At 37.8% G+C, this 26,507-nt stretch overlaps 1 protein-coding gene across 11 annotated transcripts in view; it reads right to left on the reverse strand.

Moving 5' to 3' along the window:
- PTPN13 (protein tyrosine phosphatase non-receptor type 13) overlaps positions 1–26,507 on the reverse strand; it is a 209,647-nt gene that overhangs the window by 13,013 nt on the left and 170,127 nt on the right. For 6 of the 11 annotated variants that reach the window (XM_070393196.1, XM_070393188.1, XM_070393256.1 and 3 more), the window contains 8 exons: positions 24,627–24,688; positions 21,788–21,923; positions 20,968–21,105; positions 20,782–20,870; positions 8,879–8,934; positions 6,615–6,718; positions 4,950–5,098; positions 3,128–3,218 (listed from right to left, as the gene is read on the reverse strand). In XM_070393196.1, the coding sequence (XP_070249297.1) occupies positions 3,128–3,218; positions 4,950–5,098; positions 6,615–6,718; positions 8,879–8,934; positions 20,782–20,870; positions 20,968–21,105; positions 21,788–21,923; positions 24,627–24,688 (825 nt within the window). The remainder of the gene's footprint in view (positions 1–3,127; positions 3,219–4,949; positions 5,099–6,614; positions 6,719–8,878; positions 8,935–20,781; positions 20,871–20,967; positions 21,106–21,787; positions 21,924–24,626; positions 24,689–26,507) is intronic. The other 5 variants (XM_070393229.1, XM_070393212.1, XM_070393221.1 and 2 more) reach the window with 2 other exon arrangements.

Here is a 26,507-nt window from a genome sequence, read left to right on the forward strand (position 1 = left end):
TAAATTAATGAATGCATTTAGAAGTTCTTAACTAACTAGAGAAACAAATACAACTTTGGTACTTCTTTTCCATCCTTATTTTTAATGATGACAATAATAATGAATTTAATAATGAAGGACAATGCTGAAAAATTATCTCATAAGACAAAAATTAGTATCACTGTGAAATTATTAAAGTACTTATTACAAATATAGGGTGTCCCAAAAACATGTATACAAACTTCAAAGGCTGATAGCTCAGTTGATGTTTCTTTCTTTTCAGCCAGAGTAAGCTCTGAACAAAGGAAATGCATCCTAAAAGGCTACTGGAAGTTTGAAAACACAGTTGAAGTACAAACACTGCCTTTATAATTATTCAAAGTGTGTATATACTTCTTTGGGGACACAACAATGTATACACACTTTAAGAGCTGATAACTCACTTAATTTTCACTCCTTTTCAGGTTAAACTGATTTGAAATAATAGGTGAAGCCTGATTAAGCGATGAACAAAGACATTTTATCCATTAGACTTTTTAATGGTGATATATAAAAGATAAAGTTTACGGTACAAAACCGGCAATAGTTGACGGATTGGGGTGCACAAATACAGAATGAATTGATTCTTGATGTTTGCAATTCCACTGCTTCGCATTATCAGCAGTGCCTGGACCCCAATGGTCATCAGTTTGAAAACAGGCATTGTAAAAAAAAAAAAAAATTCATTTCCGTAGATTCTTTTACATTTTGAAAATGAACTGTATGTTAATAAACACTGATTTTGTAATCATTCAAAGTATGTATACATTTTCTGGGACACCTATACAATTGGCAAAATTAACTCTTGCTCATGTAATTAAACTATATTCTTTTTAATAAGCAGCCAAAATAATAAACACAATAAAAAGGGAGCTCACTTTATTCTCTAGGCATACAGACTCTTGTCTTTGTTTAACTGTAATTTCATATAGTCAAAATATAAACTTTCAGAACAGGCTGCCCCGGTGAAAAGTATATATAAGCCGTCTTATCCAAGATAATTAATTTGTATGTATTTATACATTAGAAATTATTTCTACTTCAAATATTTATAAACTTAACTGGTAATTTCTGTGACTCCCAAATTATGACTCTTAGTAATGGGTTTCAAAACCCTCCATTGATTGCCCTTCTGTTCCTTGACTTGTAACTCTTAGTCCTAGAAACAAACCCACTCAGCAGTTCTGAGCTCATGACTTATCCCACTCTGACTCTGAGATAATAGCCATTTTCTTTCTCTCTCTCTCTTTTTTTTTGCCTGAAATAATTCCCATATACTTTATGCCAAACCATATCTATTCCATTTTAAAGTGCTAAGATTCACTTCTTTTTAAAAAAAATATTTTTATTGATTTCAGAGAGGAAGGAAGAGGGAGAGAGAGATAGAAACATCAATGATGAGAATCATTGATTGGCTGCCTCCTGCACGCCCCTACTGGGGATTGAGCATGCAACCTGGGCATGTGCCCTTAACTAGAATCCAATCAGGACCCTTCAGTCCTCAGGCTGGTACTCTATTCACTGAGCCAAACCAGCTACGGCCTAAGATTCACTTCTTAAAAGAAATTTCCCAAAATGAATTTTGTGTTCTCCATCTTGATAGAAAAAATGCAATTGTATTATTATTTATTGCATGATTTGTCATTATTAGTTCAGTTATTTCTCCTTGGATTTATGACTTCCTGGCAAAGATAGGGTCAGTGTGTCATATGGTATAAACCCGTGGTCGGCAAACTGTGCCTCGCGAGCCACATGCGGCTCTTTGGCCCCTTGACTGTGGCTCTTCCTAAGCATTAGGAGTACCCTAATTAAGTTAATAACAATGTACCTACCTATATAGTTTAAGTTTAAAAAATTTGGCTCTCAAAAGAAATTTCAATTGTTGTACCGTTGATATTTGGCTCTGTTGACTAATGAGTTTGCCAACCACTGGTATAATCGATTGTGCTAATATATATACAAATATGGCTGATACTTTTTATTGAAATTGCTAGACATTAATATTTTGGCTACCTACATATATTTATATATAATTTTTTAAAAATCAAATGTTTGATAATGAGTCAAACATGGGTAAAAAGATTTTTTTTTTCCTTCTGGTATCTGAAATAATGCAACCTGGTGGTACCATTGTGCCACATGCATATACTAGTATATAGCTATTATATACCACAGACATTTCTCTAAACTTATAATAAGTAGGATAAGGAGATGTTGGTTGTGACATATGAACTAAGAAATTGTTCAACCAAAAGACAATTTATACTGTTAAAAAGACTTAAAAATACTGATTTAGCATCACTGATTATTTTCTAACTAGAGGCTCGGTGCACAGGGGGGTGTCCCCTCAGCCCAGCCTGCACCCTCTCCAATCCGGGACTCCTCTGAGGATGTCTGACTGCCGGTTTAGGCCTGATCCTGTCCCCAGGGTCAGGCCTAAACCGGCAGTCGGACATCCCTTTCACAATCCTGGACCGCTGGCTCTTAACCGCTCACCTGCCTGCCTGCCCGGTCGCCCCTAACTACCCCCTGCACTGGCCTGATCACCCCTCACTGCCTCTGTGTGCCAGCCTGATTGCCCCCAACTGCCCCCTCCCTGCCGGCCTGGTCGCTCCTAACTGCCTCCCCTCGCAGGCCTGGTCACCTCTTACTGCCTCCCGCTGCTGTCCCCCTGCCAGCCTGGTTGCCTCTTACAACCCTCCCCCCTGCTGGCCTGGTTTCCCACAACTGCCCCCCCGCCCCCCGCCCGCCGCCAGGCTGGTCACCCCTCATGGCCCCCCCACCAACCTGGTCGCCCCATGCAGCCTGCTTGTTCAGTCGTTTGGTTGTCCCTCACTAACCCCCTTGCCGGCCTGGTCATAGGCAGCCATCTTGTGAGGGTGTGATGGTCAATTTGCATATCACCCCTTTATTATATAGGATGCAATGCTAGTAATAATTCATGAGTGTCTGAAGAATTATTTAATATTTCTCTAATTGATTTTCAGAATACATAGATAATTTTAAAAGGAATTCACACTGTATACCTAAATTTTTTGTTACTAATATAAATCTTTGTGCACTTAAGTAAGAGATAGATAGGCTAGTATGAAGCCAAATTAGAACTTACAGGGAAGTATATTTTTATATCGGTTCTTCCTTCTGTTTTCCTTAGTTTGTCCAATTAGACACTGATCCAAAGGTTTTAATTCTTGAAGATTCTGAAGGCAAAAAGGAAATAAGGTTAAATTTGTTGAGATTAGCAAGTGTTTAGGGTGCAAAACTGGCTATTGATCAGGGAAGACTTTGAGTGTTAAAAAATAGATATGTCTTGCTTGACCGGAGTGGCTCAGTGGGTGAGCGTTGACCTATGAACCAGGAGGTCATGGTTCAATTCCTGGTCAGGGCATATACCCAGGTTGCGGGCTTGATCCTCAGTGTGGGGCATGCAGGAGGCAGCTGATCAATGATTCTCTCTCATCATTGATGTTTCTATCTCTTTCTCCCTCTCCCTTCCTCTCTGAAATCAATAAAAATATATTTTAAAAAAGAAAAGAAATAGCTATGTCTTGTCAAGATAAATAAGCCTAAATTACCAATACTAATTTGATGCACCAATTGTTAAAATACATTGTTGGAAATATCTTTTACATGTTGTAGTCAACTAACTTTGTGAGGTACCACTTTATACCTTATTTTAAATTCAGTTTAAGGATGTCTATAATTATAATTTAGAAAAAAATACAACTTATAAAACCAACTTTGGCTTAAAGTTGGAGCAGAATTTCTTGACAATATTGTCTGTGGGGTCATAGAATATTCAATATAGTAGAGCTGTAGTTAGACAGTATTATGTTCTAAAGTCAACTTTTTTTCACTTTTTATTCCATCCATCCATTTATCCATCCACACATTCACCAAATATATACTGAAAATGCCCACTGTATATGTAAGGCACTGTAATAAGTATTGGGAATATAGTTGTGAGAGAAAAAATATGATTTTGGCTCTCCTGGAGCTTATACCCTATTGGGAAAAGAAGGCAGTAAAGAAGTAAATAAGCAAATATTGTGATCTATGCCATGAGGAAATTAATAAGCTGCTGTGATAGAGAAAAATAAAGGACTTTATAAAATAGGGTTGTGATAGATCTCTAACATTTATTTATTTTTTTAAATTGATCTTAGAGAGAGAAAGGAAGGGAGAGAGGGAGAGAGAGGGGGAGAGAGAGACATTGATCGGTTGCTTCCCCCACGTGTCTTGACCAGGATTGAAACCATCACCTTTTGGTATATGGGAAGACACTCCAACAAACTGAGCCACACCAGCTAGGGCAAGGTCTCTAACATTTAAACTTAAGACCATAAAAAAGAAATATTTTCTGGAAAAATGGAGGGGAACAGTATATTCTTGGAGCTGTTAAATTAGAAACTGTTGCTAATGGTGAACCACATTTATAGTGTATTAATTATGAAGTCTAGTGGATGGTTGGACTTAAAAGAAAACAAACACCACCACAAAAAATACTTTATCTCTACATATGAGGCGGGGAGAATAATCTTCAGGGACACTTATCAAGCTCCAAAGTGGCTAAAGAGATCCCTTTAAATCAATACTATGTTCTAGGAACCTAATTTAAAAATATAATTTACTAGTAGATATGATGAGATGGTGGTGCTTTTTGAGATGGTGGCGCTTTTTAAAAAAAATTTAATTTATTTTTTTATTTATTGTCTAAAGATTTACATATGTCTCCTTTTTCCCTGATTGACCCCCCCTCCCCAATCCATTCCCACCCTGGGCAAGACCCCACCCCCTCAGTGGATGGTGGTGCTTTTATAGTTGGAAGTTAAGTTGTAAAATAACAGACATTTTCAGAATTTTCAAAATTTCTTCTAACCTTGAATACAATTTTATTTGAGAAAGAAAAACCATTTGCAGAAGCTACTTACCTCCAGCTCCTTAGAAGGAATTCCTTGATCTAGTAAACCCCGCAGCATTCGAATGACTGATTTCAACTTGGTACCAGTGTATTTACCAGAGGGAAGCACTTTGACGATGGGAAGTGCAGTGAGCTCCTCATTTGTCAGAAAAGGATGATCTAACAAGAGTTCAGCAGTTGATTAAAAAAAAAATCACCCCCTCCCATAACTGACTTAGCCAATAAGGGAACTAAATTTATAGTATATTTTCACCTCATGTATTTTTACATGAGTGAGAGCATCTTTAGAATTAATAAGGCACTAGAATTAATTGGTAGGCAGATAAGTACAATCAACACAGGAAAATCTTGGCCACAGCAAGGCCCTTGTACTCAACTTTCAAGGAAACACCTCACTGACTATTCAGAAATTCTTAAGGCTCTTGACTCAAATGGCACTGTTTTCTTGATGAAAATGTATTTAGTTCTACTATTACTTTGCATTTAAATGAGTTTCCTAGCACATGGGGAAAAGAGGAAGGGGGGTTCAGAAATTCCTTAAAATGAGGCAATGCACTAGTTAACACTGATCCCCCCATCTACTCACTCTGGGTACTTAGTGTCAGTGTCTCTGGTATTTGATAGCTTTCTCCATGCAAATGAAGCCTTGGGGCCTTCAGGAATTCATCTAAAAAGTGCTATCAGTGCCTTAGAATAGGCATGTTTCTAATTTAGCACCTGGTCTATGGAAAGTGCTTATAACAGAAGGTAGTTATTCTGAAAAAAGTTGCAGAGATATCTTGCAATAGACTGCACAAGTGTAGCTTTAATTATGTCAATCAGTTGATTAAAGTATTCTGATGATGCAGCTAACACACAGGCAATAGTAATTGTAGGCACCGTGGGGCACACAAAGCTGTACAAGATACCTCAAGAAGCTTAACATCTGGCTGGGGTGAAGGCTAATTTTGAGCACAAAATTCACTCATATGAAATAACCGTGAAACTTCACAGAGCTGAGTGTGAGTGCAACAGGAGCTCAAAGGCTAAAGAGCACGGGCTACAGGAGTTGATGAGCTCTGTCACTGACAATAGTCTACCTAGATCCAAAAGTACTCATTCACTTCTTTAATTTCTTTTAACTAAAACTTCAAATTACAAAACCATGGTATTTCATTGCATCAGTATAACATTTCCTTATATGAACAAAAAAGAGAAATGCAACTCTGGATAAGAACCTCATTTCTCCATTGACTCAGTTATAAACGAGAGAAGCAGTCAGTGACAGGAAGGACAGACCAACGGACTCTAAGAGCTAGCTCTTAAAAAACGAGGTTGAGATTCAAGCGTAATTCATTCCTACCTTTGAGCCATCCTACCTATTTTACTGTAAATAAAATGTGCTCCTTCTCATTTCAGAATGGCAAAATTGTGACTTTGTGTTTCCATTTATAGTTATACATTTATTTGTTTGTTTTATTCCAAGCCACTGAGAATTTTCACCTACAACTGTGTAAACTTCTGGTTACATAAATGAATATTGATGTTTGCTATGTGATTTAACTTTATGTATAGAACCAAGTAATGTTCACATGTGGTGAAATAACATATCCATATATTCTGAAAATATAATTTTCAAACACTTATTTTTTCTATCCACTGAGTTTGATGAAAAAATTGCTAATAAAATTCTTGCCTTTATTGGAATCTTCGTGGTTTATTGTTTCTATTGGCAATTCATCACTCCCCCATGTTATTTCATCATCATCAGTCCTCTTTTCTTGTGAATTTTGAATTAATCTATGAAAATAAACAAATTTACAATATTTTCTTCAATTCTGTCCATAATATATATATTATGTCCTAGAACCACTCATTTCCTCTATAATTATGATGGTAGTTAAAAATAAATTATCTGATTAAAAAACCCAAATCCACAATTCTTAAAATTTCCCCTCAAACAAATCCCAAGTCTCTGAACCTCAGACTGAAGAAGCCCTTGTAGGGATAGAGAATGTGATGGTTTGTTCTGCCTGGATGACTGAACACACCTGTGTCAGTACAGCTCTCTCATTTTTCAATAGCTGTACCACTGGACTCTATGGATGCACCTTCCTAACTTACGAAGTCCCTACTGATGAACATTATTCTTTTGCTTCAGCTAGGAGCTGGCAGGACACTCTTGTCTCTGGGCACTTGCTCAAAGCTATAAAGCTCAGTACAGTTCTCATTATTCTAGGGGTGCACAGTAGACGCTCTCTCCCTGGTAAGGTAAATGGCTAGAAAGACAAATTAGGTAGGAGAATAATGCTTAGTACTAAGATGAGATGAAAAAGGATAATGTAAAAGCCTGAACAAAGCACATTTGTCTAGTGCACCCCAAAATGTGAATGACTGGAAAGTATGCTATTTAGGGTGAATGCTTTCCTCTGCTCCAATCAATGGGGGTCACATTAACATTAAATTTGCAAGTGCTGTGTTCATGAGGTTGCTTTCGTCTTCTAGAAGTACATTTTGTCTTCAAGGATGTATTTTGGAGATCTGTCCATTGGGCATTCTATTCTCTTCTTTCTGATTCTTTTGAACAGCTCCTTAGCATTTCATTGTGGAGTATGTGCCAATTTGTTTGGTGTCTATTATGGTTTTATTTTACTACTATAAACAATATTGCAAAGAATATTGTTATAGAAATGTCTTTCCACACAAATTGGTAGTGGGACCAATTACTAGAAATAAAATTGCTAGGTCGAAGAGTATGTGCCAGTTCTTTGAATTTATGACATTGATCATTTGTATACATTAAGAAAGAAATAATATTGTGTATTTTAACTGTAGGACCTATTACGATTTCAGAGATGTTAAAATAAAAGTGTATCTAAGAATTAATAACATGCAAATAAAACTTTTATGTTAATAGTGTTTCCAATTACTACCTAAAGTACATTAATTGACCCCTACTCCTTCCTCCCCTTGCCCTGACCACGGGGTGGAGCTGGTATCTACAGTTATTGGCAGCTGCCCCAGATATTTGCTAATCTTGTAAGTATAAAATTGTATGCATTTCTACATTAATACACACCCCCTTGTCTAACTTTACATAGTGAAATATTCACTATCAATTTGCTTTTCTAGGAAAATGCAAATATGTAGCTCCCTGTGGCTGTTTGGTTATTGCCTGGTTTGAAGCAAAATTTATGTACAACCACTATGTTGGCTAACAATATATACAACTTTTCTTGATCTATCATTTAATGTTACAAAAAATCTTATTTTATATTAGAAATTGTTTTCAAAAAGAAAAAAATTAGTGGAATTTAAAAATGTTCCTTCTTTGGTTTTGTTTTCCTAGTAAAGTAAATAATTTATAAAGTATAGAAAAACAGAAACAGAAAGTGAAGTTACCTATAATCACACCAGAAGATAATCAAATGTCATCATTGTTGGCACATTCCTTTTAGACCCTTTTCCCAGCATCCTCAAGAGAATACTGCTCATTTGGAGCAATGTTATAACAAACACATTGTCACATGTCACTAGAACCTCTTGTTAAAACTATTTTTAAAAAATTATTTCTTTTTTAATTTTCACCCAAGGATATTTTTATTGTTGCTTTTTTTAGAGAGAGAGGAATGGACAGAGAAAAACACTGATTTGTTGCCTTCCATATGTGCCCCAACTGGGGATCGAACCCGCAACCTAGTTATGTGCCCTGACTCAGAATCAAACCTGCAACCTTTTGGTGTACGGGACGATACTCCAACCAATTGAGCCACCTGGTCAGGGCTTATAACAATATTTTTAAAACAGTCTTAATATTCAGCCATAGTTCCATAATTTACATAACAATTCTCATTTTTCTGGAAGAGAAAATTTTAATTTAAAAATAAATAAAAGGAAATCTTCAGAGCACTTCTAAAATAAGTATGGAATTGTTATAAATACTTAAAATTACTTTCTTACCTTTCACTTTTTTCTTTTTCTTCACAATATTCTTCACAGCCATTCATTTTGGTAGACTACAATAAAGAAAAATCACATTAGCCCAATGTAAAAAAATAAATTAATTAAACACTCTCATAATGTTCACATTTTTCCTGTGAATTATTTCCTATATGTACTGTTATTGCTCATCTTCACATTACAAAGTCACTTATAAAAACATAATTTATGGAGTGACATCAGAGGAATGGTGGTGTGAGTAAGAGTGTATCTCTTCTTCTCCCCCTGAAATTTCAACAAGTTAACCAACTATAATTCAATAAAGAAATCCCTGCTCAACACAGGTGCATGCCTGAGAGACCTGTGCACTAAAACATCTAAAGGTGGGCAACCAAGAAAAAATGGAGAAACGAGAAGGGAGGAAAGTGCAGATGGCCCACAGCTGTAGCCCTGCAACTAGGAGCTTGAGCTTGCGGCTTGGCCGGTTGGGAGAGGGGAGAAAGCTAGTGGCAGCAGATGCTTCCTTCAGCTGGGAGGAACAGAGAGCTGTGGGGTGGGTGGGCAGCCCAGCAAAGAGAGTGGCAAGGGAGTAAGCAAAGGAGGACAGCAAATACCATGGAGAACTATAGCAATGAGGATGACCAAAAAGAAAATGAAAAAACTCCAGAAAGCAAGCTGGAACACATGGAAATATGTGATATAAATGACAGAGATTTCAAGATTGCAGTTCTGAAAATACAACGAGATGCAAAAAAATACCAACAGGCAACTCAGTGCACATCAGAATTTCATCCGAATTCTCATCAGAAACTCTACAAGCCAGAAGAGAGTGGAACCAAATATTCAAACGTCTGCAAGATAAAGTACTAGCCAAGAATAATATATCCAGCAAAATTATCCTTTAAATATGAAGGAGAAATAAAGATGTTCCCAGACATACAGAAGCTGAGGGACTTTATCACCAGAAACCTCCATTGCAGAAAATACTCAAGGGAGTTATTCTGCCTGAAACAAAGAACATAGGGTCACAGCAATACAAGTAAGATCACCAAAAAACTTATAGCATTAAAAGGGATAATTTGTGACAACAAAAACATAAAAGGGGTGGGTTGGGGGATGGAATGTATGAACTGGCAAAGGAAGATGAAGATCAGATGCACTCAAAAGGAAAAAACTATGGTATATATGGAACTTCTTTTTTTTAACCTAATGGTAACCACATCAGGACATATAGCTACAAAAAACAACAGTCAGAGGAAAGATGTATGGCATACCACCAAACAATAACAACAGACAGAAACATAAAGGAAAAGAACCAATGGAGGCACAGAGCTACCAGAAAACAAAAGATAGCATAGCTATGGAAATCCTCATACATCAATAATTACCCTAAATGTAAATGGTCTGAATTCACCAATAAGGAGGCACAGAGTAGCGAGTGGATCAAAAAACAAAACCCAACCATATGCTAACTATAAGAGATTCATCTAAGCTGCACAGACAAAGGTAGATTCAAAGTAAAAGGGTGGAAAATGATTATCCAAGCAAATAACATCCAGAGAAAAGCAGGTGTAGCCATACTTATATCTGACAAAATAGATTTCAAGATAATAATGATAATAAGAGACAAAGATGGACACTTTATAATGACAAAGGGAACACTACATCAAGAAAATATAACAATTCTACAAGTTCAAGAAGATTGAAATCATATCAAGCATCTTCTCAGATCACAATGGAATATTTATAATAGCTAAGATCTGCAAACGGCCCATCAGTAGATGAGTGGATAAAAATAGCTGTGGTACATTTACATGGAATACTATGCAGCAGTAAAAAAGAAGGATCTCTTACCCTTTGAACAGCATGAAGGGACTTGGAGAGAATTATACTAAGCAGAATAAGCCAGTGCGAGAAAGAGAAGTATCACATGATCGCACTTATATGTGGAATTAAATGAACAAAATAAACTGATGAACAAAATAGATCAGGAGACATAGAACCATGGGACAGACTGTCGAATCTCAGAGAGAAGGCAGGGGTGGGTGTAAAGACCTAATTTATTATTTTTAAGAATGGACTGACCCAAAATATCTTGAAATCTCAAGGCACAAATTTGTGGGAACTCTCTGTACTTCGGCGGTAGAACAATTTATATAATATTTCCAAATAACTGGTAGGAATATTCTACCTCTACAAAAGTTAATTTTAGGTTTGTCCTGGATAGTTTTACATCCCAATTCTTCCATGTGAATTTTAGAATAATTTTTAACAAGCCAACCCTGACTCTAACATAAAAAAAAGACAAATATTTCATGGGACCATATTCAATTTATGGGTGAATTTAGGAAGAACTTAACTTTTGGGTTTTTCTATCAAAGAACAAGGAATATTTTGCTTTAAGACTACTTTTATGCTTTGTGAAGTTTTAAAATTTTCCTAATACAGATCATATAGATCAGGGGTCCTCAAACTATGGCCCGCGGGCCACATGCAAATACAAATATTGTATTTGTTCCCGTTTTGTTTTTTTACTTCAAAATAAGATATGTGCAGTGTGCATAGGAATTTGTTCATAGTTTTTTTTTTTTTTTAACTATAGTCTGGCCCTCCAACGGTCTGAGGAACAGTGAACTGGCCCCCTGTTTAAAAAGTTTGAGGACCCCTGATATAGATTTTTCATTGAATTTATATCTAGAACTATTGTTTTGAACTATTGTAAGTGAAGTTTTCTTTAATTATAATTCACAATTGGTTAAAACAAAGACTGTGTTATGGACTGAATTGTGTGCCCCCAAAATACACAGGCCAAAGACCTAACCCCCAATGTGACTATGTTTGAAGACTGTGCCTTTTTGAAGGTAATTAAAGCTAAGTGAGGTCATAGGGATGGTTCTCTAATCCAAAGGGTTGGTTTCTTATAAGAAGAGAAAGAGACACCAGGAGTGCACCAACGCAGAGGAATGGCCATGTGTGAGGTCACAGTGAGACAGTGGCCGTCTACAAACCAAGGAGAGAGGTCTCACAAGAACCCAACTTGTGGACACCTTGACTTTGTATTTCTAGCCTCCAGAACTGTGAGAAAATAAATTTGTTTTTTTAAAGACACCCAGTTTATGGTATTTTGTTATATAGCCCAAGCAGAAAAGGACAGACTTCAAACTCAAATCTGCAGAAACTAGACAAATAATAAAAACCTTTGAAATGCTGGGGTTGGGAGTAGTAGTGGTAAGCAGGGTTGGAAAATAGGAAATGGTGGGGTCTGTGGAGAAATAGTCATAGCATATTAGTAATCTAAATTTTAAAATTTAATTTTATCTTGTGAATTCTGAGTTTATAGTATAATATAAAGAAATAGGACCCTAGCTGGTTTGGCTCAGTGGATAGAGCGTTGGCCTGCGGACTGAAGGGTCCCGGGTTAGATTCCGGTCAAGGGCACATGCCCACATTGTGGGCTCAATCCCCAGTTGGGGTTGTGCAGGAGGCAGCCAATCAATGATTCTCTCTCATTATTGATGTTTCTATTTCTCTCTCTTCCTTTCTCTCTGAAATTAATAAAAAATATTAAAAAAAATAGGGCCCTAGCTGGTTTGGCTCAGTGGATAGAGCGTCGGCCTGTGGATTGAAGGGTCCCAAGTTTGATTCTGGTCAGGGGCACATGCCCAGGTTGTGGGTACGATCCCTAGTGGGGGGGCATCCAGGAGGCAGCTGATCGATGATTCTCATCATTGATGTTTCTATCTCTTTCTCTCTCTCCCTTCCTCTCTGAAATCAATCTCTCTCTCTCTCTCTCTCTCTATATGAATCTTTGTTGCTGTTGTTTATAATAAATATAGAATTTAAAATTCATTAAGGTATATCTATGCAGTAGAATACTGGAAAAACATTAGAAATTATGAGACAGGTTTTTATATACGAACTAGAGGCCCGGCGCATGAAATTCATGCGTGGGTACGGTCTCTAGACCTGGCCTATGATCAGGGCCATCTTCCCCAGCTGCCCGCAGCCAGACCTGCCACCCATCCCCAGTTCCTTGTTCACCATCAGGTGATGGGTGCCTGATGGCTGGGGGAAGGGACCGGGAGGTCAGCTGTTCCCGCCGGCTCGCCGGCCTTGCCCACACTGCGGGTGGCTATCAGGTGATCGGAGCCTGCCAGCTGAGGAAAGGGACCAAGATATGGTCAGTGCACATCATAGGGACTGGTCCAGTGGTTGTTCTAATGTTAGGGTCAATTTGCATATTACCCTTTTATTATATAGGATAGAGGCCTGGTGCACGGGTGGGGGCTGACTGGCCTGCCCTGAAGGGGGCCCCGGATTGGGGTGGGGCCCCCCCTGGGGGGTGGGGTTGGCTGGGGCGAGGGGCCGTGGGGTTTGCAGGCCGGCCCTGCCCCTGATCAGGGTGGGGGTACCTGCTGGGGGGCGGGGCCGGCCTGAGCAAGGGGTCTCGGGCAGTTTGCAGGTGGTTTGCAGGCCAGCCACGCTCCTGGCTTTGTCAGGATGGATGTCCAGAAGACGTCCAGTCTATCCAGTCTAATTAGCATATTACCCTTTCATTAGTATAGAACGTCAGCCTGCAGACTTAAGGGTCCCAGGTTTGATTCTGATCAAGGATACATGCCTGGGTTGTAGGCTCCATCCTCAGTCAGGGGTGTGCAGTTATTAATTACTCTTTTATTAGTGGAAAGAAGATAATAATTATCAACTGAAAACCAAATTTAGAACTATGTGTTATAATTTATATTTAACAAAATCACTTCTCTCTCTCTTTTCCTCTCTTTTTTTGATTTGAGGAAACCTGTGAAATGATTCACTGGGGAAGGATGATGCTTAAGTATAACAAATAAAATTAACCTCCATTTTCACCCTAAATGTAATGTTTCAGTAAAATAGGCAAATAATCTCAGATGATGTCAACAAAATTTTATAATATACTAGAGGCCCGATGCATGATATTCGTGCAAGGGGCTCGGCCCTCACAGCCGCGGCGGCTGCCTCAGCCCTCACAGTCCTGGCTTCGTCCAGAAGGTTGTCTGGAAGGTCGTTCGGCTGTCTGGTCTAATTAGCATATTATGCTTTTATTATTATAGATAGATACTGAGCACTAATTCTTATACAGCTTATTTTTACCAGTTTGGATCCAATTATTTCAATATATTATGAACCAGTCAGGTGTCTAAATCTTTTTAAACAAGTCTCAATTGAAATCTCAAAGTAATCATAGCAAAAGCCATGGAATAATTGGAAGAATTAGATGTTTCTGTGCTAATTAAAAAACCAAGAATCCACGAGGGGCAGAAGGGAGCATTCAAAGATAAAAACCAAGTTTTTTACCTAGGTGAGGTATTAACTGGAATGAGATCTTGGATTTCTCAACATTTTTTTTTTTAAAATATATTTTATTGATTTTTTTTTTTAAGTTTCTTTTTTCTTTTTTATTTTTTTTTAATTTTTTATTGCTTAAAGCATTACAAAGGGTATTACATATGTGTCCTTCCCCCCCCCCCCCCACCCTTGACAAGCCCCTGCCCTCCCTTACCCCCCAGTGTCTTATGTCCATTAGTTATGGTTATATGGATGCATACAAGTCCTTCGGTTGATCTCTTACTCCCCTCCCTCCTGTCCCCCAACCCTCCCTGGCCTTACCACTGAAGTCCGACAATCGGTTTGAGGCAGCTCTGCCACTGTATTTATTATTGTTCAAAAGTTTGTAATGGTCTTAATTATCCATGAAAGAATGAGATCATGTGGTATTTTTCCTTCATTGACTGGCTTGTTTCACTTAGCATAATGCTCTCCAGTTCCATCCATGCTGTTGCAAATGGTAAGAGTTCCTTCTTTTTAACAGCAGCATAGTATTCCATCGTGTAGATGTACCACAGTTTTCTAATCCATTCATCTACTGATGGGCACTTAGGCTGTTTCCAGATCTTAGCTATGGTGAATTGTGCTGCTATGAACATCTGGGTGCATATATCCTTTCTGATGGGTGTTTCTGGTTTCTTGGGATATATTCCTAGAAGTGGGATCACAGGGTCAAATGGGAGTTCCATTTCCAATTTTTTGAGGAACCTCCATACTGCCTTCCATAGTGGCTGCACCAGTCTGCATTCCCACCAGCAGTGCACAAGTGTTCCTTTTTCTCCACATCCTCTCCAGCACTTGTCGTTTGTTGATTTGTTGATGATGGCCATTCTGACAGGTGTGAGATGGTACCTCATTGTTGTTTTGATTTGCATCTCTCGGATGATTAGTGACTTTGAGCATGTTTTCATATGTCTCTTGGCTTTCTGAATGTCCTCTTTTGAAAGGTGTCTATTTAGGTCCTTTGCCCATTTTTTGATTGGATTGTTTATCTTCTTTTTGTTAAGTTGTATGAGTTCCCTATAAATTTTGGAGATTAAGCCCTTATCAGATATGACGTTGGCAAATATGTTTTCCCACGAGGTGGGTTTTCTTGTTGTTTTGTTGATGGTTTCTTTTGCTGTGCAGAAGCTCTTTATTTTGATGTAGTCCCATTTGTTCATTTTCTCTTTAGTTTCAACTGCCCTAGGAGCTGTATCAGTGAAGAAATTGTTTTGGCATATGTCTGAGATTTTGTTGCCTTTGTATTCTTCTAGAATTTTTATGGTTTCCTGTCGTACATTTAAGTCCTTTATCCATTTTGAGTTTATTCTTGTGTATGGTGTAAGTTGGTGGTCTAGTTTCATTTTCTTGCATATGTCTGTCCAATTTTCCCAACACCATTTATTGAAGAGACTATCTTGGCTCCATTGTATGTTCATGCCTCCTTTGTCAAAAATTAATTGAGCATATTGGTTCCGGCTAATTTCTGGACTCTCTATTCTATTCCACTGATCTATATGTCTGTTCTTGTGCCAGTACCAGGCAGTTTTGAGAACAGTGGCTTTGTAATACAGCTTGATATCTGGTATTGAGATCCCACCTACTTTGTTCTTTCTCAGGATTGTTGCAGCTATTCGGGGTATTTTTTTATTCCAGATGAATTTTTGGAGAGTTCGTTCTAGATCTTTGAAGAAGGCCATTGGTATTTTAATGGGAAGTGCGTTGAATGTATAGATTGCTTTGGGTAGTATGGACATTTTAATGATGTTGATTCTACCAATCCAAGAACATGGTATGTTCTTCCATCTGTTTATGTCTTCCTCTATCTCTTTTTTCAACGTCCTGTAGTTTTCTGAGTAGAGGTCTTTAACCTCTTTAGTTAAGTTTATTCCTAGGTATCTTAATTTTTTTGGTGCGATGGTAAATGGGATTGTTTTTCTGATCTCCCTTTCTGAAAGTTCACTATTGGTGTATAGAAATGCCTCAGATTTCTTGGGGTTAATTTTGTATCCTGCTACATTGCCAAATTCATGTATTAAGTCTAGTAGCTTTTTGATGGAGCCTCTAGGGTTTTGTATGTATAATATCATGTCATCTGCAAATAAGGACAGTTTTACTTCCTCTTTTCCAATTTGGATGCCTTTTATTTCTTCTTCTTGCCTAATTGCAATGGCTAATACTTCCAGTACTATGTTGAACAGGAGTGGTGAGAGTGGGCATCCCTGTCTTGTTCCTGTTCTTAGGGGAAATGGTGTTAGTTTTTGTCCATTGAGTATGATGTTGGCTGTGGGCCTGTCATATATGGCTTTTATTATGTTGAGGTATGATCCTTCTATTCCCACCTTTCTGAGAGTTTTTATCAAAAATGGGTGTTGGATTTTGTTGAATGCTTTTTCTGCATCAATTGATATGACCATGTGGTTTTTTTCTTTCAATTTGTTTATGTGATGTATCACATTTATTGATTTACGGATGTTGTACCATCCTTGCATCTCTGGGATAAATCCTACTTGGTCATGGTGTATGATCCTTCTGATGTACTGCTGGATCCGATTTGCTAAGATTTTGTTGAGGATTTTGGCATCTATGTTCATGAGGGATATTGGCCTGTAATTCTCTTTCATTGTGATGTCTTTACCTGGTTTTGGTATTAGGGTGATGCTGGCTTCATAGAATGAGCTTGGAAGCGTTCCTTCCTCTTGAATTTTTTGTAGTAGTCTGAGGAGGGTAGGTTTTAGTTCTTCCTTGAATGTTTGGTAGAACTCCCCTGTGAAGCCGTCTGGCCCTGGGCTTTTGTTTGCTGGAAGCTTTCTGATGACTGCTTCAATTTCTTCCATAGTTATTGGCCTATTGAGGTTTTTAGATTCTTCCTGATTGAGTTTTGGAATGTTGTATTTTTCTAGGAATTTGTCCATTTCCTCCAGGTTGTCTAGTTTGTTGGAGTAGAGTTGCCCGTAGTATTGTTTAACAATCATTTGTATTTCTGTGGGGTCTGTTGTTATTTCGCCTCTATCATTTCTGATTTGGTTTATTTGGGACCTCTCTCTTTGCTTCTTGGTGAGCCTGGCTAGGGGTTTGTCAATCTTGTTTATCCTTTCAAAGAACCAGCTCTTGGTTTCATTGATTTTCTGTATTGTTTTTTTGGTCTCTATTTCATTGATTTCTGCTCTAATCTTTATTATCTCCTTCCTTCTGCTCACTCTGGGGTTTTCTTGTTGCTCTCTTTCTAATTCTTTGAGTTGTAGAGTTAGATGATTGACTACCATTTTTTCTTGTTTTTTGAGATAGGCCTGTAGAGCTATAAACTTTCCTCTCAGGACTGCTTTCATTGTGTCCCAGAGGTTTTGGATTGTTGTGTTTTCATTGTCATTAGTGTCCAGGATGTTTTTAATTTCTTCTTTGATGTCATCGGTAACCCAATCAATATTTAATAACATGCTATTCAGCTTCCAAGTGTTTGAGTATTTTGGGTTGTTTTTATTGTAGTTTATTTCTAACATTATGCCATCGTGGTCTGCGAAGAAGCTTTTTATGATTTCAATCTTCTTGAATTTGTGGAGACTTTGCTTGTGACCCAATATGTGGTCTATTTTTGAATATGTCCCATGAGCACCTGAGAGGAATGTATATTCCGCAGCTGTGGGGTGAAGTGTTCTGAAGATGTCAATTAAGTCCATCTGATCTAGTGAGTCATTTAGGATTGCTGTTTCTTTGCTGAGTTTTTGTCTAGCGGATTTATCCAGTGATGTCAGTGGTGTATTAAAGTCCCCTACTATGATTGTATTGTTGTCGATCTCTCCCCTGATATCTTCCAGAAATTTTCTTATGTATGTGGGTGCTCCTGCATTGGATGCATATATGTTTACCAGGGTTATATCTTCTTGTTGTATTGACCCCTTTAGTATTATGAAGTGGCCTTCCTTATCTCTGGTTATGGCCTTCACTTTGAGATGTATTTTGTCAGATATAAGTATTGCTACCCCAGCTTTCTTTTCCTTTCCATTTGCGTGAAAGATATTTTTCCATCCCTTCACTTTCAGTCTGTGTGAGTCCCTTCTAATGAGGTGGGTCTCTTGTAGACAGCAGATGTATGGGTCATGTTTTTTTATCCATTCAGCCACTCAATGTCTTTTGGTTGGAGCATTTAGTCCATTTACATTTAAAGTTATTATTGAAAGGTACTTGTTTGTAGCCATTTCTTTTTTTGTGTGTGTGTGTGGCTGTTTTCTTTCTGAGCTTGATATTTCTTCTTTTCACACCAGTCCCTTTAGCATTTCTTGCATGGCTGGCTTGGTGGTGATAAACTCCCTTAGCCCTTTTTTGTGTGTGAAGCTTCTTATTTCCCCTTCAATTTTGAATGATAGCCTTGCTGGATAGAGTATTCTTGGATTCAGTCCTTTGCTTTGCATCACTTTGTAGATTTCCGTCCATTCTTTTCTGGCCTGATGTGTTTCTGTTGAGAAATCATTTGATAATCTAATGGGAGATCCCTTGTATGTTACTTTCTGTCTCTCTCTTGCAGCCTGTAAGATTCTCTCTTTATCCTGAACATCTGCCATGGTAATTATGATGTGTCTTGGTGTGGGTCTTTTCGGGTTCACCTTGTTTGGGACTCTCTGGGCTTGTGTGACTTTTTTCTTCCCCACCTCAGGGAAGTTTTCTGATATTATTTCTTCGAATAGGTTTTCTAATCCATGTTCATCTTTCTGTTGTTCTGGCACCCCTATTATTCGTATGTTGTTTCGTTTCATGTTGTCCCAAAGCTCGCTTAGGCTCTCCTCCTGTCTTTTAATTTTTTTCTCCATTTGCCGTACAGTTTGAGTGTGTTTTGCTTCCTTGTCTTCTAATTCACTAATTCGGTCCTCCGCTTCTCCCAGTCTACTGTTGATACTTTCAATGGAGTTTTTTATTGAAGCTATGTCACTCTTCATTTCTTCTTGGGACTTACTTAAGTTGTTGATTTTTTCATCTGTTTCTTCTAGCTTCTTGCATAAGTAGTTGAGTTTTTCATCTGTTTCTTCTTGCTTCTTGAACATCTGGTGCATGTACTCTAGGAACCTTATTCTGAATTCTTTTTCCGTCATGTTGCATATCTCTGTCTCACTTAGCTGCTTTTCTGGCGAGTCCTCCTTTTCTTTCCTTTGGGGGTTTCTTTGCCTACCCATGTTTGATCTTGCTGACATATGTAGATGTTGAGATGTTCAGTGGCTGCTCCCTGGGTGGCAGGGTCTCCTTGGGTTGTGGTTGCTGCTCAGACGGTTGCGGTAGCAGCTGCTTTCCAGTTGGCAGCAGCTCCTCTGGTGGGTGTTGTTCACAGCTGTGTTGGCTCTTCTGGCTGGTGGGGGGAGGCTTCACGTACAGCTGCTGTTCCACAGACAGAGGGTGTGGTGATCAGGAGGCTGTGGTGATCAGGAGGCTGCAGTGATCAGGGGGCTGCTGTTGCTTGGATCGGTCTGGGAAACGCTCCTCTCTTATGGGCACTGCATGGTCTGGTCAGTTCCTCAGGATGCCCCCTTTAGTCTCAGTTCTCCGCAATCACAAAATCCAAATCTCAAATCTCCTGGCGCCAGCAAACCCGCGAAACTCCTTACCCCGGTCAGGGTCTGTGTCTGTCCCAAGAGACGCGGCTGTCTGCCATCTATTTTATTGATTTTTTACAGAGAAGAAGGGAGACGGATAGAGAGCCAGAAACATCAATGAGAGAGATAGATCAGCGGCTTCCTGCACGCCCCCCACTGGGGATGTGCCCGCAACCAAGGTACATGCCCTTGACCGGAATTGAACCTGGGACCCTTGAGTCCGCAGGCTGACGCTCTATCCACTGAGCCAAACCAGTTCGGCAGTTTTGTTTTTTTAAAGAGAGAGAAAGAGAGAGAGAGATTTGTTGTTCCATTTATTTTGCATTCATTGGTTGATTCTTTTATTTTTTATTTTTATTGATTTCAGAGAGGAAGGGAGAGTGAGTGAGAGAGACAGAAACATCAATGATGAGAGAGAATCATTGATTTGCTGCCTCCTGCACAATCCTGACTGGGGATCGAGCCCGCAACCTGGGCATGTACCCTTGATCAGAATCAAACCTGGGACCCTTCAGTCTGCAGGGTGACGTTCTATCCACTGTGCCAAATTGACTAGGGCCATTGGTTGATTCTTGTATGTGCCCTGACTGAGCAACCTTGGTGCATTGGGATGAATCTTAACCAACTGAGCTACCTACCTGGCCAGGGCCTCAATTTTTATTTGGTGTAAAAATAATAACATAAAAATTATCATTTGTGTGTGTGTGTGTGTGTGTGTGTGTGTGGCACCTTTTTTTTTTAAAAGAAAATTTCACCAAAGGAAATTAAAAGATTTAAAGGTAAATTCTCTCTCCAAAATGAGTAAATGACATTAGTTCTCATTCTTAATGAGATCACTAAGCAGCCAACAGGATATTATCTTTATCTCATGTTTAAAAGGGAAATTGGGAGATAGATAGAAGTAAGGCATCAGCAGAGAAAGCAAGTTTTAAAGTAAGGAGATATAGAATTCTAACAAGATGGAATATCCTACAGTGTTTCTCTAGGTAGTATCCTTACCTCTATAAAATCTTCAGGTAAAGGTGATCCATCACAGTCTGTATCTTCTGCTCTCTCTTCAGATAACTTTCCATTCGTTTTCAATGCACCTGCAAGAGAAATAAAGAAGCCAAGAGGAGTTACAACGCTCCCAGAGACCTTCTCGCACTCCTTAGTGTACCAACTGATTCCTTCGGGCCCATCTACCTGGAACACAGGCACCTGCTGCCGCATTAGTTTGGTTTAAAAGATTCTGGGCTTCCTCATCCACAACATCCAGCAGAGACTGGATAACTTCAGCTTCTTGAGGGTCGTCATAAATATCATCTTCCTGTACATCAGATTCTTGAAAAACAGCAATTTACATGGCGTTTTACTTTTAAAATATTGATATAAGAAAAAGACAATGTTTCAAATAGATTAAGGCAGGTCTTTCCAATTTTAAGCATCCACTTTGAAAAGTAGCCACGAACAGATAAGTAGTTGACACTAATAGGCGGCTAATCACTTTTAGTTCTAGAACTACTCTGGCTGCTCTGACAAAAGACCACACAAATGCACCCAACAAAGAATAAAACAATATTAGTGTCTGTGATACACCTTTTTATGAGACATTAACAATTTAATGCTTATTTTGTAAATTAATCCCAAATTATTAATTCATGAAAGAAACTCAAGAAATTATATTACAAAGATTAAGGATATGATAGAGCAGCCCAAACCTCTCCAAGAAAAAAAATTTCTAAATTATTAAGTAGCCTGTAAATTGTTTCTTCAAAGAATGTGAGAAACACTATCAAACAAAACAGCTATCTTTTCAATCATTTAAAAATAGTTTTAATCTTAGATATGAGAATGAATCCTGGACATTGGTACAGTAATGCAGTTAACAACAATTATTATTATATTGTTCTTTTATTTCTTTGAGCAACAAATGGTCCTTTTAAAACCAACTATAAAAAATATAAAACAAGCTATAGGGACATGTAAGGCAAATAAGAGAGGATACCTAATATTTCTTTGTTACCTGAATTATTAGAGCATTTAGAGAAACTGGATGACTGATTTGGAAAACTACCTTTGGACAGAATCAAATTTGCTGATTCCTTCATCTGATAAGTAGAGCATTTTCCTTCAGGGTGCGAAACTTCTTCCCCATTAATCTAAAGCATAAAACCAAAGCAAATCATTAGTTTATGATTTTATTATCTTCCATGGTTAGGGGGGAACTGTACATTGCTCCTCAATGTCCTTCTCCCCCCTTTCTTAGTACAAAATCCATTTTATATCTCCCCACCTTAGATGTATTTTTAGGAAGTACTAGTGCTATAAAATGTGCAATGGAAATGGAACTTTCCATCATCAAATGTGTCTGGAAATCCTAGATTAAACATTAAATCAATATTTTTACTCTAAGAATTCTCACAATGCTTACTAATATAAATTCTGGGTTGCCAAAAGAGAAATTTATTATGCAGTACTTCCTAAACTTATTTGACTGCAGAAATCTCTTTTTTGAGGCATATTTTATAGGACTTATCTTTCATAGAACTTTTTAGAAAACTTCAATATGGTTACTAAACTTAGAAGTTGAGGGGAAGGGAGGAAAATCAACCCTTTAAGTACTTGTGAAACTGTTACATTGACATAAATTTCAGTTTAGTGACCTGATCAATTGTTAGGCATAAAGATTTTCAAATCTAGTCTAAATCTCATCTCAATTTAAGAAAAATAACAATGGGCCCATAACTATAAAGCAAATATTTATAAGATATAACTTTCTAATTCAATGTAATTTGTGAAACATTTCATGGTTTCAGAAAGCCTATTGAAAAAATGATTTGGTGCCTTTGCTGGTTTGGCTCAGCGGATAGAGCATCAGCCTCCAGACTGAAGGGTCCCTGGTTTGATTCCTGGTCAGGGCACATGCCTGGTTGCAGGCTCGATCCCCAGTAGGGGGCGTGCAGAAGGCAGCAATCAATGATTCTCTCTCAGCATTGATGTTTCTATCTCTCCCTCTCCCTTCCTCTCTGAAATCAATAAAAATATATTTAAAAAGAAAAAGAAAAAATTATTTGGCAAAAGTGCATAATTGAATAATTAGAATAAATTAAATAATTTTATGCAAATAAAGGTGTTTGTTTTGAAGATCTTACTCTTTTTATTAAGAAAAAAGTAGAGATGATAGGTGCAATATAGTTATTTCTTCATAAATAGTAGTTACATGATGCCAAATAGTTTCACAGAATTGTGAAACTCCAATTTTTATGAGAAATTCATAGTACGGACATTTGTATTCAATGACAGAATATTGTTTGAGCAACTTTCTCAAAGATTTTAACTACAACAAAAAGTGTTTGCAGCTATGAATAACAAAACTTGTAGTTTCTAGGGTTTTTTATATTAATATAAACATATATTCTACCCTTCTCCCTTTCAACAACATGCTGATATTTAAAAGGAAAATAAGCACTATACAGCATGACTAACACTCAGAACATGTTAAAATTCAGTTGCTTCAGCTACATGAAATTGAAGTCATTGTGGCTAAACAAAGAACTGAATGTTGCTGTATCCAATCCACAAACATACAAATACCAGAAATGTTTGTGTTCCAATCATTTCTGCCTAATTATTCTTCTGCACAATATCTTTTCAGGCCTTCCTGAACCATGTTGCAAGTTTGAGATGAAATAGTGAGATGAAAGGCACAGAATTTTGGGCTTCTGGCCACTAAATTATTTTTCTCCTCCTCCACTCAATCTAGTTCATGTCCAGAAATTTTGTGTAGATGATAAGATTTTCAGATTACGAGGAGAGCAATGCCTCAAGCTCTGGATTGTACATGGAAAGACATTCAAACAGTGAGGTTCAGAATACATTGTATAGAATGTGTGTGGGATTAAACAATCTCACAAAATGAAGATCCAGCTGTGATTATTTTATTTTTTTAATCCTCACCTGAGGATATGTTTTCTATTGATTTTAGAGAGAGGAAAGGAGAGAGAGAGAGAGAGAGAGAGAAAGAAACATTGATGTGTCAGAGAAATATTGATTGGTTGCCTTCCATATGCACTCAGAATGGGGATCAAACCTGAAACCTGGGTATTTGCCCTAACCAGGAATTGAACCCATGACCTTTCAATGCATGGGACAACACTCCAACCAACTGAGCACATGGGCCACGGCCAGTTGTTTTTATTTTAGAATGTACATTCTCTTTTGTACATGCCAAAAGAGAATCATTAAGCAAAATGATAGCCAGACAAATAGGCATATATGTAGCCTCTAAGAGAGAGGCTGAAGTAGAATTTAGTTATATGATAAAATAATTTTGTTAAATCACCACCAGGTTTCTCTGTGCTAATCTTAAATGATTTAGGCTCTTTCATTTTATATTGGTAAAGCATTTTCTATGTCTTTTAAGAAGCAAGTAGCCACTTGCTTTTGCCATTAATGTTTTTTCCTTAGCAGCAACAGAGAATTGCCACTTGAAAGTCACTGCTGGTCAACATTAACCCAGAGGACCAATTTCACTCTTAATTCTTCTCTTCCGGGTACCTAAGACAACCAAAGGAACTGTGCACATTTATAAAACATCCCGGCACGAAAGCTATCTACTTAAGTAATTATCTTATTTAGAAGCCGAGTGTGTGCCAAATATAGTAGGGTTACTTGAGTGGGGGCTTGACTATGTGAGCTTTACGTAGCAAGGCCTATTAGTTCACTGAAATATATTCCTATTATCAATATATGTTTCAGAAAAAGGCAAATATTTAAATGTGAAATCAGTTTGGTTCAAGATACAAACAAGCTGGTTATTTAGATAAGGAAATAGGGCATGAAGAAGGTGGCCTCTTACTTACCTTGGAGAATGAGTCCTTAGGAGTGAGGGCAGGCTTGCTGCAAGGCTCCACAGTGTGATGACCTCAAAGGGACAACATAAAGAGCAAGGGATGAGCCAGTCAGGACCACAACAGGGACACCAAAATGATGAAAGAAAACCCACGTGTCTGAACATGATCTTATTTTTATTAGTACATTAAAAGAGGTCATGTCATAAAACGATTTAAAATCAACTAGATGGGATCAAATGTTTGAGAAGGATTTACCCCAAGGAAAATGCCAGTAGCTGAAAAGAAAATAGTTTGTATAAAAGTTCCATTCAGCCTGGTCGGTGTGGCTCAGTGGTTGAGTGTCAACCCATGAACCAGGTCACGATTCAATTCCCGGTCAGCGCACATGCATGGGTTGTGGGCTCGATTCCCAGTGTGGGGTGTGCAGGAGGCAGCCGATCAATGATTCTCTTTCATCACTGATGTTTCTCTCTTTCTCTCCCTCTCCCTTCCTCTCTGAACTCAATTTTATATATATATATTGAGTCAGGCTGAATGGTTCTAGGGTGAGGTATTGAATATGAATTATCACAAACCAAATGGGAGAGACATCACAGGCCTTGAACTAGATTCACTTTACTAATTAAGAGAAGATAGCAAGTCTTTTAGACTATCAGTTTAACACAGTAAAATAAGTTTTGGATATAACTAGATATGGCTAAACTAAACGTTACTTTGAACTCTTAGCTGTAGAGTTAAGAATTCAAAAATATATTAAAATAAGATTATGTTTCTCTTATAGTTAAAGTCATATTAAAAAAATTTGCTTCACTAAATTATATTTTTAAGAGATTTTGAAAGACATGGTAGCATTTGGAAAAGTTAAAAAGAAAAAAGAAATACAGGTAAGTGTATTCAAGGACTTCTATTTAACAATGACCTAAAAATAATTTCACCTGGAAACATGAAGGTTGAGATAAGTTTTTAGGGATAAATTTCTATAATTTTGTGGATGATGTTACAGAATCCAAGAATGGCTTTTAATATTACTTCCAGAAGATACAGTACATTATTAAACTTCTAGAAAAAATAATGAATAAAACATACTAATAATAAAGTACTGGTTCAAAATAATCATATTAGAATAGCATAAAACACAATAGTTTATTATGTGTAATTGCTCCCTCCTGTTCCCTGAACTGCCCCTCCCCCTTTGTCTCCAAGCAACCACTGACCTGCTTTCTGTCACTGTAGATCAATTTGCATTTTTCTGTAATTTTGAATATATGGAATAATACAGTTTGAACTTTCTTCCCCCCCCCCCCGCCCCCAGTCTGGCTTCTTTCACTTAGCAGAATTTAATTATGTTCCTGTGTGTACCAACAGACCATTTTTATTGCTAATTAGTTCTGCTGTTAGGATTTGGACATTTGAATGTTTTCTGATTTTGGCTACTACAAAACAAGCTGCTATAAACATTCCTGTACAAGTTTTTGTATATGGATACATTTTTTTCTCTTGAGTGAACAAATAAGAATGGAATGGCTACATCCTATGATAGGTGTATGTTTAAATTTTTAAGAAACTTTCAAATTGTTTTACAAAATAGTTGTACCATGTTACATTCCCCTCAATGACTACGAGAGTTATTATATGATTTTTCAGAATTCATAAAGGAATTAGTTCTATGGGAGTCAAGTAAGAGAACCCAATAAAGACAGGTCACTAGGCAGTTTCTACAAGGGGGACAGGGAGCAGTGATTTTACTCTCTTTAGCTTAAAAAGTTACAAACAGGAGTCTTTCCAGTGGTCACTAGAAAAATGCTCTCTGGTTGTTCTGATAGTCTGACCCTAATGTGAACTGGAACTATTAGAGAGTAGATAGAAGGAAGGCGTTCAAGATAACAGAGG

Source organism: Myotis yumanensis, unplaced genomic scaffold, assembly GCF_028538775.1.
Source record: "Myotis yumanensis isolate MYYU_CA2020_CCGP unplaced genomic scaffold, mMyoYum1.0.hap1 SCAF_1, whole genome shotgun sequence".
Lineage (NCBI taxonomy): Eukaryota > Metazoa > Chordata > Mammalia > Chiroptera > Vespertilionidae > Myotis > Myotis yumanensis.